The sequence below is a fragment of the Etheostoma spectabile genome, chromosome 5 (genome assembly GCF_008692095.1).
Source record: "Etheostoma spectabile isolate EspeVRDwgs_2016 chromosome 5, UIUC_Espe_1.0, whole genome shotgun sequence".
NCBI lineage: Eukaryota > Metazoa > Chordata > Actinopteri > Perciformes > Percidae > Etheostoma > Etheostoma spectabile.
In genome coordinates this window covers 6,725,078-6,742,250 of record NC_045737.1, presented here as the reverse complement: position 1 = coordinate 6,742,250, position 17,173 = coordinate 6,725,078, and the positions used below count along the sequence as shown (strand labels likewise).

Sequence of the window (17,173 nt, the reverse complement as noted above, 5' to 3'; positions counted from 1 at the left end):
AAAGAGGCAAAAGCAACAGCATTTGAATAGCGTTTAACTATAGAAATGCCTGGAGGTATCACCCCAAAGATTGCAATCAAAGCCGAGGGAGCAAGTTTGATTTTATATGCTTCAGAAAGTGTCTTAAATATACCGTATACTGAATATAATTTTAAACTGAAAACCTTCGACAGCAAAGCAGATGGACAGCAGCAAACCTAACTGTTATTTAGGCAAAAACAATATATAGGATACTTACAACAACAGTATTCTTTGATAGAGAAGAGACAAGGCCAAGCCCACTCTTCCCTTGTTCTCTCTGCTCTGATCTTGACTCTTCTCTCTTGTCATGTCCACAGAGGAGATTGGCCTACAGTGAATGGCGTAGAACTGGCTCAGAGGATGAGGGGGATGAGGAAAACTAGAAGTGACAGCTGTAGTGTAGCGGTAGTGCTTTGTCTGTACTGGAGGTCAAGTTGGATCCAAGTTCACTTTTGGAAGATTTTAACATACCAAAGAAATGGCTCTTAAAAAATGTGTTTTTATGTATTTTGTGTTTTAGATGTTTGTTTTGTATATTTGTATTTTCTTTATTTTTTGAGTTCTTTATCATTTATTATTTATCTCCATCTCTTATTTTTTTTGCTTACTCAATCCTCTTTTCACAAGCAAACCTTTCTTGGCATTGTTTAGTTATTCATTCATTGTAGAAAGAACCTGTGTCTACATCTTCATCACTTTGTTTAATCATTCTGTCATTCACTGCCCTCTTGTTCTCAATAAAATGTTTACATTTATCCTTTTACCTGCCATTGTCTTTGTCTTTGTTCCATCGTATCTTTCCTCACCAATCCATTTATTTGTTTACTGTTTTGCAGAGTACCATGAAAGCTCATGTTCATTTACAGTATGCAGTTGTTTGAAAATGTTTTGAACACACTTGTATATAAATTGTTATTAGCGTTTTTGTTTTAGTCTAATTCAGACATGGAGTTGGTTTTTAGTCTTGCCGTTTAAATATTGTCCCACTTTCTTTCTCTCGGTCTTCAGAAAATTGAGAATGGACGTTTTGCCAAGTACAGATACTTTGCTCATGCCAAAGTCAATGACTCCGACTTCCTCATGATCACCAAGAGGTAAGAGTGTTTTGGGCATTTGATTTGACTGATTTCTCCTATTCAAGATAGGGTTGGGTTAGAGATGAGCATTACGTTTTGTTTTCATCTTCACACACCTGGACATCTGTACATCCCAGATCTTTTTTACTGTATGTTTTTATTCCACTGTAAACCTTATTGTGCTTTTGTAAATGGGATATAATATCTATGTGCTCTTTATTAAAAGCTGCTAAAATACATTGCTCAAACTATCTTATCCTACTATGCTTTACCGATAGAGTCCTCAAAGGAGATATCCGTTGCTTTGTCTACCCTTTTTGTGTGGTTTCTTTTCCAGGGGAATATTTTTTGTGACCAAAGGCACATTTGGCCAGCTGACCTGTGAATGGCAGTATCTGTTTGAAGAGTTCACCAAGGATCCAATGATTGTAGAGGACCGACGACTTCGCATCGAGGCCAAAGTAAAAAAGCAGACACTCACTACTGAAATCTACATCAGACGCTTGCTTTTTCCCCCTAAGGAGACTTCTCTTATTACAGATTTGTTATTTGTTTTATTATTAATAATTGCACCTAATGTGTTGTCTTGTGTACTGCAGGAGAGAGTGAAGTCTGTCTTCCATGCCAAGGAGTTTGGAAAGATCATAAACTTTAAAACTCCCGAGATAGCCAAGGTAAGTTGACCATTTGCACTTATGTCTCCTTCCTTGAGTCTTCCTTGCCGTAGTTACTGTTTGTGTAAAACTTGCAGTCACAGGAAATCATTTTACATAAATTAGTTGTAACTTTTGGTTTTTATTTATTTTCAGTGGGTTCTTGCCAGATTGGACGACGCCAGAGAGAGTTTACCCAAATGCTGACTCGTCAAGAAGAGCGAGAAATGATTAAAAAAAAAAACACACTCCCAGTCAGTGTGTGTCAGTGCCTTTGTTATTTACTGCATGCTACTTTGGTTTACCTCCATGTGTGAGTCGTGGAAAACGAGGATGTGTCGGTATGTGGACTGTTGTGTGTGTCAGGGGTGAAAGACTGCGTGAGTAGTGTACGTATGCATGCTAACAAAAGTGCTATTAATGGGTCAGTGACATTGTTTTACCACAGAACTTAAGTCGTCACGCTGATTGAAGTCATCCTTTCACACCCACATAATAGATTTTTAATAATTTATTTCATGAACACTAATGCAAAGTCTTGAGTTTACAAATAAATGTCATCACTATCTGCTTGGGTTTCAAATGCTGGTGAAAGTGAAAAACTAATTTTCCTAGACCTTAGTGTGCCATACTCAAACATACACACATTGAGTCACTAATTCTGTTTAACTTTTATTGAACATATTTCAAGTTGTGTTTAGCTGTAGAAGCTAAACTGTTAAGGTACAACAGCTAGTACGAGACATGGTAGCAAACCGCTTGAATAACAATGAGGCCAAATCAACCATAGTTGTAGCACATTTTACCTTGTACATTGTTTATTTCATAGGATTATATAAAAGTGAAACTATTCAAAACTTGTTTTCTTTTATTCTAAATTGCTTTCCATTTCTCCTCTTTTTTTTTACATCTCTACAAGAGGAAGACTATTCAGTGTGTGATTTAAAGCTGCATGTTATTTTTATACCGTACTGACATGTCAATATGCTGTATATTGATCGAAAATACGTAGTATCCAATCTGTATATATCCATCCTCTCACAACAATCTGGATTATGGCGCTACAGATTATCATTTTTTTATACCACACATATGCAATGCCAACTATGTTGATGACTTACTGCTGTTTACTCGGATGTATATTTTAAAGGTTTGCTTTTGAGTTGGGGTTTATTGCGGATTAATACAACAAAAATATTTCTGTTGGCATTTGTTTGTCACACTGTATTCAAATAAAATGTGTTTCAAATGCATCTCTTGTACCCAGAAAATCTCACCACACAAAGTGCACTTTTTAAGTAACTATAAATGTTTATTTAAAATTATCATAGATTGCTCCTGAGAAGTAACAGTTGAGGGAAGTTTTACAAAGCACAATTTGGCCTATTCACATCTAAACAAACTCAGTGGTTGTGCTGACTGTCCCAAATAAATAAGGCTCTTGCATGCAAAAGCAGACGCAGGTGGCTCGGTGTTGGAAAAACATTTACACAATATTAAATCCAAACTCAGGACTAAAGTGACTTTCACAGCTATTGCATCAGCAAAAATTGTATATTCAGATCCTATTTCTGAAAACTATTTCAAAAGTAGTAAAATAAGTAGCCCACACAATAAGTCAATGATATAACTTCACACTAATTTTCACATTCTTCCACTTCCAAGTATCATTTCTTCAGCACATTTCTATAAAGTCTGAAATGTAAACTACAGTACACACAAACTGCATTTCAGACACAACCTACACAAAACGGTAGTTTGGGTATGCCTGTTACATGTTCATAGTTTTACAGGCACAAAAGATGAAAACATTTTTTTGTAAATAAAGAAACCATAAATATTTTCAGTGGATCTATTGTTCTCTGTTTAGACAACCAAGAAGAAAGCACTGTAAAGTTTTGTTTTATGTAATTCTCCTATCTTGGCTCTCGTCATGTCTGTCCCTCCTACTCCTCTTTACACCAGATTGAACTCCTTCAGGTTGTGTCTGAGGATGGTGTCTTTGACGGCCACAAAGACGAAGCGGATGTTTTCTGTGTCCGTGGCGCAGGTAAAGTGAGGGTACATCGTCTTTCCCTTGTCGGGGTTTTGTTCTTGATACATTTTCAGGATGAATTCTTGAGCTGCGGTCGCATCCTGTTCAGGTCCTGCAATTCAGGGTTGATATTATTTTAACGTTTTAAGTAAATTCAACACTGAAACTATTTGTATTATTTGATTAAGATGAAACAATTTGGTCAAGCCTGTTCTATAAAGATAAACAAATGTGAGATGTATGATAATATAATGAAAGTGTTACCAATGTTTCTCAGTGCATAACGTATCTTGGTGTGTTGGAGGGTTCCTAACCTTTGAAGTACACATTTTCTACTTCTACTGCAGTTTAATACAACGGGCTGCAATAGATTCTTCATTTGTGAAGGTTACAATGTTCCGCTTTTGTTGAAACATATGTTGATATGTTGAAAATGATCATAAAGTGTATGATCATTTTGGAGGATGTAGTTTGTGGTGTCACTGAATTGGACTGCATTATACAGAGATGCCTATTTAGCCTGCACTCATTGATATACATGGGACAAAATACAAAAAGAATAGAAATGACTGTTGTGTTGGACTGCATTAGTTTTAGCTAGGTGTTCTTAATGTACTGGAGACTAAGTTGTACATCACAAGCTCTAACTAACTAACCAACCTGTGAATTCAGGAAAGTAGGTGGCTATATGAGAGTACATGATCTTCTCCTGGAGGATGTCAGTCTTGTTGAGGAAAAGTATGACAGAGGAGCGTTGGAACCAGGGATAGGTTATGATGGTTTTGAACAGGGCCTTGCTCTCCTCCATTCGGTTCTAAAAGGAAATTTGCAGCATAGAAAGAGGCAACAATAAAGATTCATTTTACGGGGTCAAAGTCTGGAACATGATCTGCTGTTGAGCTGGATTCTCACCTCGTTGTCGCACTCAGCCAGGACTTGGTCGTACTCGCTGAGCGCCACCAGGAAGATGATGGAGGTGACGTTCTCAAAGCAGTGGATCCACTTCCTCCTCTCGGACCTCTGACCCCCAACATCCACCATCCTGCCATGACAGCCAATGACAACATAAAAGGTATGCAACGTTACCTGTGATAACTTCTGTTCCAATTCAACATACATAAGCCTTTATCGGCCATACTATCGGCCGTGCTATATTTTACCTAAAGATGGCATTCTCCATGTCAAAGGGGTATTCAATGATTCCTGTGGTTGGCACTCGCACTCTTAGGATATCCTGCAGGTCAGGTATATAAGAGGGTTGTGAAATTCGATCCAGTTCGGTGAGATAGCTGAAAAAAGGAGGAGAAACAAGGAGAGGAAAAATAAAACAGGATTGGGGAGATTCTGTGGCTATTAAAACCATAAAATGAAGTGATGTGATCAAAAGCGTACATTTTAGAGTGAATGCACTTGTGGTTTGCCTGCAGTTATCTGTGCATTGTCACTTAAGTAAGTATTAATATTGAATGTGTGACTGTCGGTTAGTGAGACATAGAGGGGGAGATGAAACCATTGGGAAAGTGTATTGCTTTAGTAGAGTAAAATGGTACAAATGCAGCGTATTTTTTAGTACACACTGCATTTGCATCGCTAAAGATGGCAACTACAGGCTAAAATCAGTTGCTTTTCTTTTCCTTTTTTATTTGGATCATCAGTAGCTTAAAAAAAAACCCGTCTGTATCTATGCGGTGAGTAGGGACATCTACTGTGCTCCCTACAGCGCGTCTTTGTTCTTATAAAACATGGCAGCCAGATTGACACAGCAAGCTACACAGGGTGGATTTGTATACATTTTGTCTCAACATAAATCTCTGAATGTCTAACCCCTTCTCCCCACTGCCAGGAAAAAAAACTTCTGATGCAGAATTTCTTGGCTAAAAAGAGTCAAATTTAAAAAAGATTACAAATCTAAAAACAAAGGAATCAGCATAAAGAACACCCAACGTGTACTTCTGAATTAAAGGTAAATTCACTGCGTTTTGCTAAATCCCTCAAATATACAGGAAACAATACCGAGCACATAACCTTAGTGTCTTCAAAGGTAGCCACAGCCCTGCCTATCATAGTGCCATCCGATTCAAATCTTCACTCCTGGAGACTGTCGCAGAGGTGTTGAACTGTATATTTCTAGACCTTATTCTTTGGAGTTGAGGTATTAATTTGTTCCTGTTCTTTTGTCTACTCTCTATAATATATGTGGTAACTATTTGGCAGCGCTGAAGAGAGTAGAATCTCTCTGTGCATGTTATTGAGTTACCAGTTGTTTGTCTAATGCTCACTATTTGGTGGAGTCGGACAGCTGGAATTCCCTGCGCCGGTCGTAGCACTCCTGTATCCCCGCGTCGTCCCACAGACTCCTGATGGCCACCACGAGGCTTGGCTCTAACTCCTCCACCTGATCCACTTCCACCTCCAGGACTGAGTTTGCATGGGTCTATAGACACACAGAAAGATGATTTTTGAGTTTACCAACTGATAGTCTGAAGTCTGAAGTCAGACTAAATATAACTGAGGGCACCATGCATGTGGAGTACAAATAGTTAAAAGATGCAACAAAAAAATAAAAAAAGACATAAATGAGTGGATAGAAATTTGGCAAAAATGCAAAGATTTTTTTCAGTCCAAAAAGCTCTTACTGATAATAAAAAAAAGCAGATAGCCAGTTTGACATCTGTACCATACCTGGTTCTTGGGATTAGCCAAAGGTATACTAAGGGCCTCCATGGCCCGGGTCATGGCCTGCATGGACATGAAGATGTTCTGGTAGACCAGTTTAGCGTAGCTCCTCTTGTCCTCATCTGTGTATCCTCCTCCATGGATAATCCTCATTTGTTTGATAAAGGTACTCTTTCCACTCTCTCCAGTACCTGTTGGATACAGTGGGGGTTAAATCCAGATATTTAGTTTGCGTTGGGACACATACCAACTTTTTGACTGACAGTCAAACAAAGAGAACTACACACTGTAGTTAAAAGCCGGCCCCCTACATTGAAGGACAATACATTCTAAATGCACTGACTCAACGTGTTCACTATCATCATGTTACATGAAGTAAACTTACACACACACACCACCACACACACACACACACACACACACACACACACACACACACACACACACACACACACACACACACACACACACACACACACACAAACACAGTACTCTTTAGTTCTTACAACACAAGCTCAATCTATTTTTCAATCTATTTGTTTAACAAATGTGTGTTTGTCACCAGACCTGAATATGGGAAATTGCTGTGTTAAAGCTCTGTGATGACTGGGTGGTACCAGCAGTGTTCTGGTCTCCTGGCTGTTTTGCATGGCATCATGAATACTTGAGTCTTTACATCTTAACAAACAAGGCTTAGACAAATTGTTTTTGTATTTGAATGCACCTTGTTTACAAGTCAAGTTTCTTGGAGATGACGGGGTTGGGAGAGAGAGAGAGGAGAGGAGGAAGAGAGACGAGACGAGAGGAGAGAGAGAGAGAGAGAGAGAGAGAGAGAGAGAGAGAGAGAGAGTTAAATGAGCTCAGAAGCCTCACTCTTTTATCTCTGTATGCATCCTGGGTTTAGGTCTCTTGTAGAATTCATGTTCGGTTAAGTTTATCATTATTGTGACAGGTCTGTCTTTAATGTGGAATATGATGTAGTAATTCATGTGACTCTAACATCAGACTTTTCATTTTGTTTCTCTCTTTTGGAGAAGAACTGGGTCATTAGTATTCAAAGAAAAAATATATGCATGGACTCCTCTGTATGTCAATATCACGATTGATTGTTCAATAATGTGATGATTAATAATTGATGAATCAACTTACTTATGCTGTAAAAAGTTGTACAGAAGTTAAGAAACCAGTGTTATGTGTGCACATTTCTAAACTGAGCTCTTTGCATTTGTTAGGCTGTGATGTTACTCCTTTTCACCTGGTGAATGAATATTGAATATAAGTCAATTTCTTTTTCTCCCTCAGTGGACACAAATGGCTCCAATACAATTTAAAATGAATAAATGAAATGTGATTGCTGAATGACTTGAAGTACAAATACTGTTTAAATTAAATTATTTGAAATGCTTAAAGGGGCTCGCCACCAATAAGATAATTTGATCTGTCATAGGGAGTATAGTCTATATCCTTGACGTTCCCACTTCAGGGATTGCTCCGGTGCCGCAGGAAATTCTGCTGAATGCATGTAATTTTTTGCCAATGTTTGTTTCCTACAGTTTTCTTTGTGTTGGAAAACTCCGGTGGATTTATGAGGACTATAGTTAACTGTTTCTCAGATCTCTGCAGGGTTAACTGAGACAGCTATAGCTAGACTATTTGTCCTATCTGAGTTTTCTCTCCTACAGCGGCTCTGTGCGAAGCTTACCACCGCCCATGACAATTGTGATTGGTTTAAAGAAATGCCAATAAACCAGAGCACGTTTTTCTCCCATCCCGGGATGCTGTGCGGAGTAGCCACACCAGCCACTCCGCAGCGTGTGGATGGTCTGGCAAAGCGAGACTATAGGGAGCACAACTCCGCCTGTGCAATCTGTCACGTCTCAGAGTCTTTGATCTAGGACCTCTTGGCTTGGGTTCAAAGTACGAGGAATCAGCTACACACACACACACACACACACACACACACACACTCTGTGAATGAATGTGGTGTTAATGTCGCCAAGATAAGAACTACTACTATCTGTCATACTCTTTTTGCTTCAGTTTGGTTTTTTTGCAGCTGAAACTAACATGGCATGGGAGACTTTGGAGGAAAATGTAGGGCACAAAAGAAGAAGTCACCAAACTACAACAAATTGATTTAGATTGAAGTGTACGGCAGCCATCACACAAAAACAACCCCTTACATATATAAATTATGTAAACATTTTGTCAATGTACTTCTATGTTTGCATTCAGTATTCCTCTGTTACAGTTTCACAACTGATGTTGTATATTTACGTTCCATTTGAAAATTTCTCAGCTGTTTCAGTAGGCTTTAATTCTTTTCATCTCATGCACAATAAAAACCGCAAAACATAAAAACAGTTGAATGATATAATGCTAAACTAGGTTGCAAACAAGAAATTCATATTTCATAAATCTCAATCCACTTTATTCCCGTTTACCCATGTTTTGTAAACTCATTCTTTTTTCTTTTCATGATCTGTGACCAGTCTTGTTTTCTGTTCTCAGTTTTTTTTTTTTTTTTTTTTGCTTGAATGAGTTTTAGTTTGTTATATTAAATATTCTAACATCTATTCAAAGTACATGCTACAGGTTGGTACAGCTTTAAAAAAAAAAAAAAAAAGGCTTCTAAAATACTTGATTCCTTCTTTCTTTGTTTTTGTAATGACATGCAGGTGCAGTATAGAGCGGTGTTGACACATGTGCATTGTCCCACAGCTTTGCAAGTCTGGTAACTGAATGGACAGAAGAGGCAGAATGTGTACGTGTTGATCTTTCTTCCTGCTCCTCTTCCACTCATCCTCTCCAGAGAGCTGACTGTGACCATCCTAATGAAATCCACTGAGAGCTCTCAGTCACTCAGGTAAATAAATGTTTAAAGTACTTCCCATATGCCGAAGATTACGGATTACTTGATACTTTGCTTATATTGCTTGTAATACTTGCTTGGAACATCTAAAGGGTAAGGGTTGGGTACAAAGGGACCTTCTCCATTAGTGGTTTGTGGGTCATACCCTTCAGTGACCCGAGAAAAGACTTTTCAAAGCAAATTAAATGGGATTTATGATACATTAGGTCTAGTCCTGAAAGACATCAGTGCAGGCAAACCTTGGGCCCATGTCCTGCTCAGGTCTGGATTTGCATGACTTTTGCATGAGGTGTGCCCGCAGCAGCTAGTTATGGCTTTCTAACACATCACTGACACCACACACACACACACACCTGTGTCCAGGCCTTAATACCTTTCTCAACCGGAATCGGACATGCAGAAGTGTGCCTGAGCAAGTCAGGGAACTCATACCAAGACGTGAGCTGTGCCCCTTCTTCACTTTGACAAGTGAAAAACTTAGTTAGCTCAGTTTGTAGAGCAGGTGAAAATATTTATAGAGGTTTACTCCTCAACCCAGTGGCTGCAAGTTTGACTCCAACCTGCGGCCCTTTGCTGCATGGCATTCCCCTATCATGTCTTCACTGTCCTGTTGAATTAAAGGCCAAAAATAATCTTTATAAAAGAAAACGTGTATGCACATCAGAAGCTTCACATTATTGATCTCTGTATCTCTAAAAAATATCCCACAATGTCTAAACATTACAACCATGAAGCAGGATAACTCCCCAGAAAAAAAAAAGCCCAGTTAGGTTTACTCACACTGTCCCATTTATTTATTTATTCCTCCACTGTTTTCTTTACTACCTTTAATGGTGGGAGGAGGCTGGAGTTTGTCCCGACAGACGGAGAGAAAACGCCCACTTTTCTCCAGTCCATCATAGAGCAAACAGAAATCCCCCAACTACAGCTCTGAGGGAACTGGGCTGGAAACGAGCGCGCTGTCGGTTTCGGTTACTGTGGACATTCTGACTGGAAACGAGCTGACGTTACACATAAACATAAACGCATCATAAACTGTCAAATATCTCTCTACATGTGACGGTTTTCTGTATTTCTGTGGTAGGTGTGATCTAAATGAGTCAAATAGTCAAACAAATCAAGCTTGCAAAACTCTCCATGGTGCGTAAAATGAATGGCACGTACGACTATGGACGCGCAGCTGCGCACACCCTGCGTGTTCAGGGAGGAATGATGAGAAAGGAAATGCGCAGAACAGTTAGATATTAAACTTGTGCCTCCTTGTGCCTTTAATCTTTGATGCACATATATCCAACCCATTAAACATCCTAACATACAGAGAATGGCTTTTCTCTGATAAAGTGTTATTCCTACATTATAAAATGTATTATAATAAAAAAAAAACACCGTTTAGTCGACAGGCTGCTGAGTGCTGTCTCACCTGCCATGACCCATGCATGTCCAGGTGTGGTCAGGAAGCAGTAAAGTATTCCATCAGAGGAACATTTTTCAGAGCTTTTAAAGATAATTTTGTGGCATTTTGGCCGGTAAGGCGCAGAAAATATAAGGATGAATGTTCGCGCCAAAGCGTTTCAGCCCATTATGATCATATTTTCAATTTTTAACCCCAGAATGTCATTGACACTGGACTAAGATAGTATGCGTGGAGGATTTAGGACAATCTGCGGCTGTGTAAAGCCAAGTCCCCCTCCAGGTTTGACGCTCACCTAACAGCAGCAGCTTCAGCTCCCTGCGAGAGTCCTTCTTGTCTCTCCGCAGCTGCTTCTCGATCTCCTCGTTGATCCTCTGGTTCTCTTTCTCCTCCGCCGACACACAACATCCTGCCATCGTTCCCACTGACCAGCTCGCTCTCCAATGAGTCCTCGGCTGTGGACGTGTAAATGCTGAAGGCTGTGAATGTGTCCACACCGTCTTTTTCTCTCTCACTCCCCTCTGTAACCTCAAAGTCAGTGGGAAAAGGAGCAGAGCATCTTTAAAATGTACGTCTACAACTTCCTCTTAAGTGGAAAACCAGTTTGAAGATAAGGAGGTGACTTTACGTTGTATCAATAGCCTTCCTTTAAAGGGAAATCCAGATATCTTTTTTTGAGGAATTAAAGGAGTTGACCTTATTTGAAGATGCTGCGCTTGGTCTGAAGCAGAAAGACACTTGTTGAACTTTATCCTGCCGGCTCGGGAGGGCGTGGCACTGGCTGCAAATAGAAAGGGATAAATGGGAAGTCCACAGCCACTGCAAGCAGACCGTGTTCTCTTTACAGCACTGTGACATGATGTGAACTAAGAATGCTATAGAGTAGGGACATATGCTTTAATCGAAGAAAGCTGCAAAAATAATTTTGCACAAAAGCCTATAACAGTAGGAAACATAGGCCTGACTTAGATAAACTGGCGCTGATAACCTGAATTGTAGCTGCAAATATGTACTGTATACATCAGACATTTATTGCAAATATCCCCTTTGTAATACATGTCAGATGTATGATACAGTAGGCTACCTATTTGGATGTTCCACGGATGTTCGCAGCACTACAGGGAAAGGAAAAGTAAAGTGTCCTCGGACACTGCCATGTCTCCTAATGGCCACTAGGGGTCAGAAAGGCCAACTGTGAGTGAGTGAGTGAGTTTTACCAGGGTTCAAGGGAAACGTTGCGCTTTCAACGCTTGTAATCATGTGGGAGGACAAAGGAGAGGAAATCCAGGAGGTTCATAGCATGAGCAGTAGTGTTCCAGTATGATAATGCACTGAGAGGGTGACACAAGTGGGTCAGTGAAGTGAGTGAGTCAAAAGAGAGAAAACAAAATAACTAGGAGCGGAAATTATGTATACATACATTTATGGAAATATCAAATGAAATGTCATAAAGATAAGAAGATAAAAGTTCACAACTATTACAGATGAATACAATGAATGACCCTGGAGGAACAATATGGTCATTTTTATTTCCCCCTATAAAATAAAGTCTAGAAAGATAGAAGATGCACAAATCATTAAATAGTGGTTGTGGACCTGTAGTCATCTTAAATCCACACAATAGAATACAGAAAGTGTGCGTGTGTGTGTGCGTGCGTGCGTGCGTGCATGCGTGCGTGCATGCGTGCGTGTGTTGTACGTACATGAATTATTGTGTATTGACTACATTGAGAAAATAACCACAAGGCTTTTTTTGTGCAGTTTACTCTCTGTTTATCCACACTTGTGTCCTCTTTTTGAACAACATTTTAGAACAGTCATATCTACTCTGTATCATCATGACTGCTGTGCAACAAGAACATTTAAAAACAGAACGACTAAGCACATTATCAGCGGGAACAGTGTACAAAGATGTCACTTTTCTGTTGCGTTGATCGGGGAGGATCTGTCGGCTGCTGTATTTATGTCAATGCAAATAGCAATACGATGCCTCTACTACCTTATTCAATGGAGAATATGACCTTTTGTTTTGTGGGAGAGATAATTTACAATGATAACAATCTTTCAATGATATAAAAAGCAGTGTATTTCATGAATTGCGGTGAATTTTCTTGGATGTGTTCCCTTGATTTACCCTCATTAGTTGTCTTTAATCTATAAACCAAATTCATTCATAGTGGTGTTAAGGAGTTTTAAACCAGGAAGTAAACAAAGTCAGCTCTCCATGCCAAGGTAAGTTTTCCTCTTCTGTTTTTTTTAAAGTGTTTTGTCGTCTCTCTTTTTTTCTTTTCTTTTTGATGATGTAAAAAAATGTAAATTACATTAGGCAGGGGAAAAAAGAGAAAATGAACCTGTGGAAACTTCACACAACATGTTGCTTGGTGAAAAGCTTGGGGCACCTTAATTGACGATTCTACTTAGCAAGAATCACGTCTGTTTTCACGTTAATTACATCTTCAGTGCTTGACAGAGGTTTGTAATATAAACTAGAGTTCAAATACAACTTGACTTAGGACATCTCATAGGAAGTGTGGTGCGGAGTAATGCTGTAGATCTAAAGGCATTTAATTACCCATATTATAGAAATGCTAGCTGTATCACTAAAGTTAAAATGAAAATCATCAGTTGACATACTTTTGAAAAGCAACACTTCGTTTCATTCAGAAACATGTTGGAGTGCCAGTTTATGGATACAGGAAACATTTTACACAATGTTTGGAGATCAACATAATAGCACTATTTCAAAAGGAATCCTCAAACTTCATATGTTTGGGAGGAAAGCAATCAGATGATGTGTCTGAGACAGAGCAGTTTTATGAAGTTGTTTTTCAAAAACTCAACTCTCTGTCCTTAATATACTGTAAGTAAAACTGCGCTGCTCTTGAACATACTGCATTACAGCAGTCTGGGCACTCTTAAAGGGAATATTCAGCCTGAACCACATGTGTTCCCTTAGAGTAATGATGATGAACAAGTCATTCACAAAGCTTGGAAACAGCCCTTTGTGGTTCATATATATCTAACAAAATCCAATTATCATTTGTATATTTTTTCCAGTACACTACATTTTTTATGATCTACCTTCATCACTGTGTAAAAAAACTAAATCAAAACATTAATATAAGTCAGTCACTTTTGTTTTTTTAAAATCACTTTTTACTTTTTGAGTTTCACAAACATGGCCGGGCGGTCTCTGCTCAGTGCGTTGAATGCAATGTGTGAATTGTTTAAACAACAGTTTTCCCTATATGTAGCAGGGTCAGTGTAAATAAGCACTTTACAACAGCAGGGACACATGTTAGCAATTACTGCAACTCTACAACAAGTGATCATCAACACTGATAAATTGAAACTATAGTCCAGCTTCAAAACATCTCCTCTGGAAACAAGCAGAATCACATTGACATGGTCGTAACATTCAGTGAAATGTGTGATGAGTTTTCCTATAAGGCCCTGCTGTTGATAAGTGGTTATTGTTGTTGCCTGCCAAAATCAATCATCCTTGTAAGAAATTTTACTGGCCAGCTGAAATATCTGAAAACAACAGGACCTCTGAGTTAGAGCCAGTCAACTGCCAGTGTGGCTGGTAGATGCTGAACCATAGCCAAATGTGGCCAAAACACCCCTCCGCAGGTGTCTGGTGGTGCCTTAGAGTCCAGATTGTGTCACATTCTACACATCCTGATGTTTAGTCATAATCGCATCAGGCAGTTCAATCCATTATAATGCACTGTGGCATGGATTAAAAGACATGAATCTGATGCAACACTATTTTTGAAATCAACTCAGGATGTTCTTATAATGTCCTGTAATTATGTCATATTAACTACATGAACTACACTTCAAAGCTGGTCCCAGGGCTTCTCATAGCACAGATTAACAAAGAGAGAACACCGAGCCAAAGCCAAACAATCTTCCAGCTGCACAATGGGGCATTATTGGCTGCACTAGCTTCACTTCTCATAAAAACACAGGTGCCTTGCATGGGACTTCAGAGGCACGGCTTATTCAATAAGGCAATATGTACATCTGAACTGTTGTGTATTTTCTCCTATGTTGTCATTTCATAAATAAAGTCCAAAATAAAACTGTAAATTCTAATGAATTGGTGGCATTCAATATGGAAATCAGGTAATAAAAAAAGAATATAAAAACACCTGGAAATGCACCATCCTAATTAGGCCAAATAGTTGAGTCATCTTGTCTCTGACTGTAATACTGAGTTTCTGTCAGGGTGGAGGTTCATGTAAGGGGGTGTTCAGGGTGATAGCATTGCACAAACAATTAGATACTTAAATATTATCCTTAAGAAGATTTTTATATAAAATCTGAGCCACAGCAACACTTAACCTGGATGCCATCCACCTTGTTCTATTACTACTTGTTAAATAAAACATACTAAGGTGGTTGGTGTTGGAGTGGGGATGTGCTCAGGATAACAAGGTGTGCGGTACACTAAGAAATCTCAAAGTTTATAACTATAAACTGAGACACTGTGTGATAAAGATACAAATAAAATAAGAATCAATGAGTGACGTGATTACACTTATATGACAAGTGCTCTTTTCCCGAAGCCAGTTAAAAACTAAACTATTACAATTAGCCCTGTAGATTGGATTCAGTCTGCAGTTTTTCATATAAAATTCAATTTAACACACCAGTAACTCTAAGTACTGGCTTACCAATCAATGAGTTGTTGTTTAATTATATTCCTCTTTATGCAGTTCTGAAGCTGAACAATGTTTCTTTGCTGAGAAACAAAAATGGCAAAACACCAAATTTACATTCTCTTCTTAAAGGGGAAGGAAGGAAACAAAAACAAACATGTAAATAACTTTTTCTTCCAAAAATGAGTTAGCCATTAGACATACAATACAATTACATAGATACATATTTTCAATACCGCACATTCAATCTGCCAAAAACGTAATGATTACAAAGCCAACAAAGATGCTGCCATATATATAGAGATTTATGTACAATGATTATAGCATTCATAATTGCACTATGCCTCAATAAATGTAAATTACAGGCGTATGTTCTAGGGAATTGCTACAAAAATTACTCAAAGTAACTTGGGAATGCGGCAAATGTAATCAGAAATAAGGAGGGCTTACTTTGGTACAAACTGAACATCAACACTTTGCCCTTTTTCTTAGTATTTAGCCAAATGTATTCTCCGCGGCTATTGAACTACAACAGTCAAGACAGCCGGGCTGTGATTGGACGACTATAAAGAATGTGACTGGATAGTCTGTAGGAAAGGTTGTGATTGGACCGTTCAAGCAGGTTAGCGCAGAAATAAATTAAGTTTAATGTAATCTTAAGAACAGAGGTAAAAATGAAAAACCATGGCATGGTTCCCATTTTGTACTATCTTGTAATCTGCAAGTGCCTCTATCTTTTCAAGTGTTATTTTTATAACATTTGTGTTATTTCTGGCATCCTCCTTTCTAAAAGCCTACTAACTAACTGTAGGGGTGGTTGGAGAGAATACCGTTGATGTTGTTAAATACTTTTAGGAATCAGTCAGTAAAGCATTCATTAGCCCTGCTCTTTTTCTTTCCTACACACTTTCCATTTCATTAAAAGTAGTAAACAGCGCAAAGTGGCATCTAGTGCTTGAGTTGTTTTGGTATTGGCAATAAGTACACATATTACCATAATAAAAAGCGTTGGTGGCAGAGTTGAACATAATCATTTAACAACACTGTCTTATAAATAATCACCTCCTTAGCTCCCTTCAGTCCGTGTAAAAAAAATAAAAATAGCGCCATCACGGTTTTCATGACATGACAGAGCACAGGTCCTCGTGTGTCTCCTCACCTGCTCGCTCAAAGCTCAGAAAGCATCTTTTAAAGCCAAAACTCTCTCTATCTTCTGAAGTTCATGGTTACGGCAATACTGGAGAACTTGTGTGACTGTCACACACGCTCTACTCATCGATGGTACCAAAAATCAATGCAATGTAATAATAAAAATAATGACTTAAATCAATTAATACCAAATCAATATAAAATAAATTTACAAAATACCAGTTTTTATCTATTAATCAAGAGACTTGCCAATCAGTCCTTTGTAGAAAAATGGAAACTATCAGTTAGAGATCTGTGGCATAATTTCCTGTTGGGAAAACAGGTGAATGCCCAGGATGAAGCTTCAGAATGAACGGACAGGTAGGAGGGTAAAAAAAAGGAACAAAAACCTTCTACTTTATAAAAAGGCAGGAGGCATGGAGCACATTGCATTCGTTGCAGCTCTGATCAGACGGACAGAACAAGCCCCCAAACCTCGTGTGCACAAAGTAGTTTCTTTTTTTCAAAAAGCAAAACAAAACTTCACAAAAGAGCAAAGCCTAGAAATGAGGACTGATGCTGTACATATTCAACAGCAACTCCATCCCTTCCAAATATCTTGCCCCCCCCCCCC

At 38.7% G+C, this 17,173-nt stretch overlaps 2 protein-coding genes and 2 long non-coding RNA genes across 8 annotated transcripts in view; 2 read left to right on the top strand and 2 right to left on the bottom strand.

The window, feature by feature from the left end:
* vps13a (vacuolar protein sorting 13 homolog A) overlaps positions 1–1,993 on the top strand; it is a 40,624-nt gene extending 38,631 nt beyond the window's left edge. For 3 of the 5 annotated variants that reach the window (XM_032516464.1, XM_032516462.1, XM_032516463.1), the window contains 4 exons: positions 1,030–1,115; positions 1,435–1,558; positions 1,697–1,771; positions 1,907–1,993. In XM_032516464.1, coding sequence (XP_032372355.1) covers positions 1,030–1,115; positions 1,435–1,558; positions 1,697–1,771; positions 1,907–1,957 — 336 coding nt within the window. In that variant the 3' untranslated portion in view covers positions 1,958–1,993. Of the gene's footprint in view, positions 1–338; positions 782–1,029; positions 1,116–1,434; positions 1,559–1,696; positions 1,772–1,906 lie in introns of those variants that run through there. The other 2 variants (XM_032516466.1, XM_032516465.1) reach the window with 1 other exon arrangement.
* Positions 1,994–2,647: 654 nt separating this feature from the next.
* On the bottom strand, positions 2,648–11,452 carry gna14a (guanine nucleotide binding protein (G protein), alpha 14a). Its single transcript, XM_032516475.1, has 7 exons — positions 11,040–11,452; positions 6,468–6,652; positions 6,065–6,219; positions 4,946–5,074; positions 4,698–4,827; positions 4,446–4,599; positions 2,648–3,897 (listed from the first exon to the last, which is right to left on the bottom strand). The coding sequence occupies exons 1-7, from the start codon at positions 11,158–11,160 to the stop codon at positions 3,707–3,709; spliced, it is 1,065 nt and encodes a 354-aa protein (XP_032372366.1). The 5' UTR covers positions 11,161–11,452; the 3' UTR covers positions 2,648–3,706.
* A 945-nt stretch (positions 11,453–12,397) lies between these two features.
* Positions 12,398–17,173, top strand: part of LOC116689833 (uncharacterized) — a 7,436-nt gene continuing 2,660 nt past the window's right edge. Inside the window, exon 1 of the long non-coding RNA XR_004332110.1 lies at positions 12,398–12,439. This is a non-coding gene — a long non-coding RNA (uncharacterized LOC116689833). The remainder of the gene's footprint in view (positions 12,440–17,173) is intronic.
* LOC116689831 (uncharacterized) lies at positions 12,489–17,167 on the bottom strand. Its single transcript, XR_004332108.1, has 2 exons — positions 15,410–17,167; positions 12,489–15,367 (listed from the first exon to the last, which is right to left on the bottom strand). It is a non-coding gene; the product is annotated as an uncharacterized LOC116689831 (long non-coding RNA).

Coding starts and splice junctions, on each gene's coding strand:
- gna14a (XM_032516475.1), bottom strand. CDS start 11,160: ATGGCAGGATGTTGTGTGTCGGCGGAGGAGAAAGAGAACCAGAGGATC. Junction 6,220..6,467: donor TGGCTAATCCCAAGAACCAG/GTATGGTACAGA, acceptor GTGTGTCTATAG/ACCCATGCAAACTCAGTCCT. Junction 4,828..4,945: donor ATGGAGAATGCCATCTTTAG/GTAAAATATAGC, acceptor CTGTCATGGCAG/GATGGTGGATGTTGGGGGTC.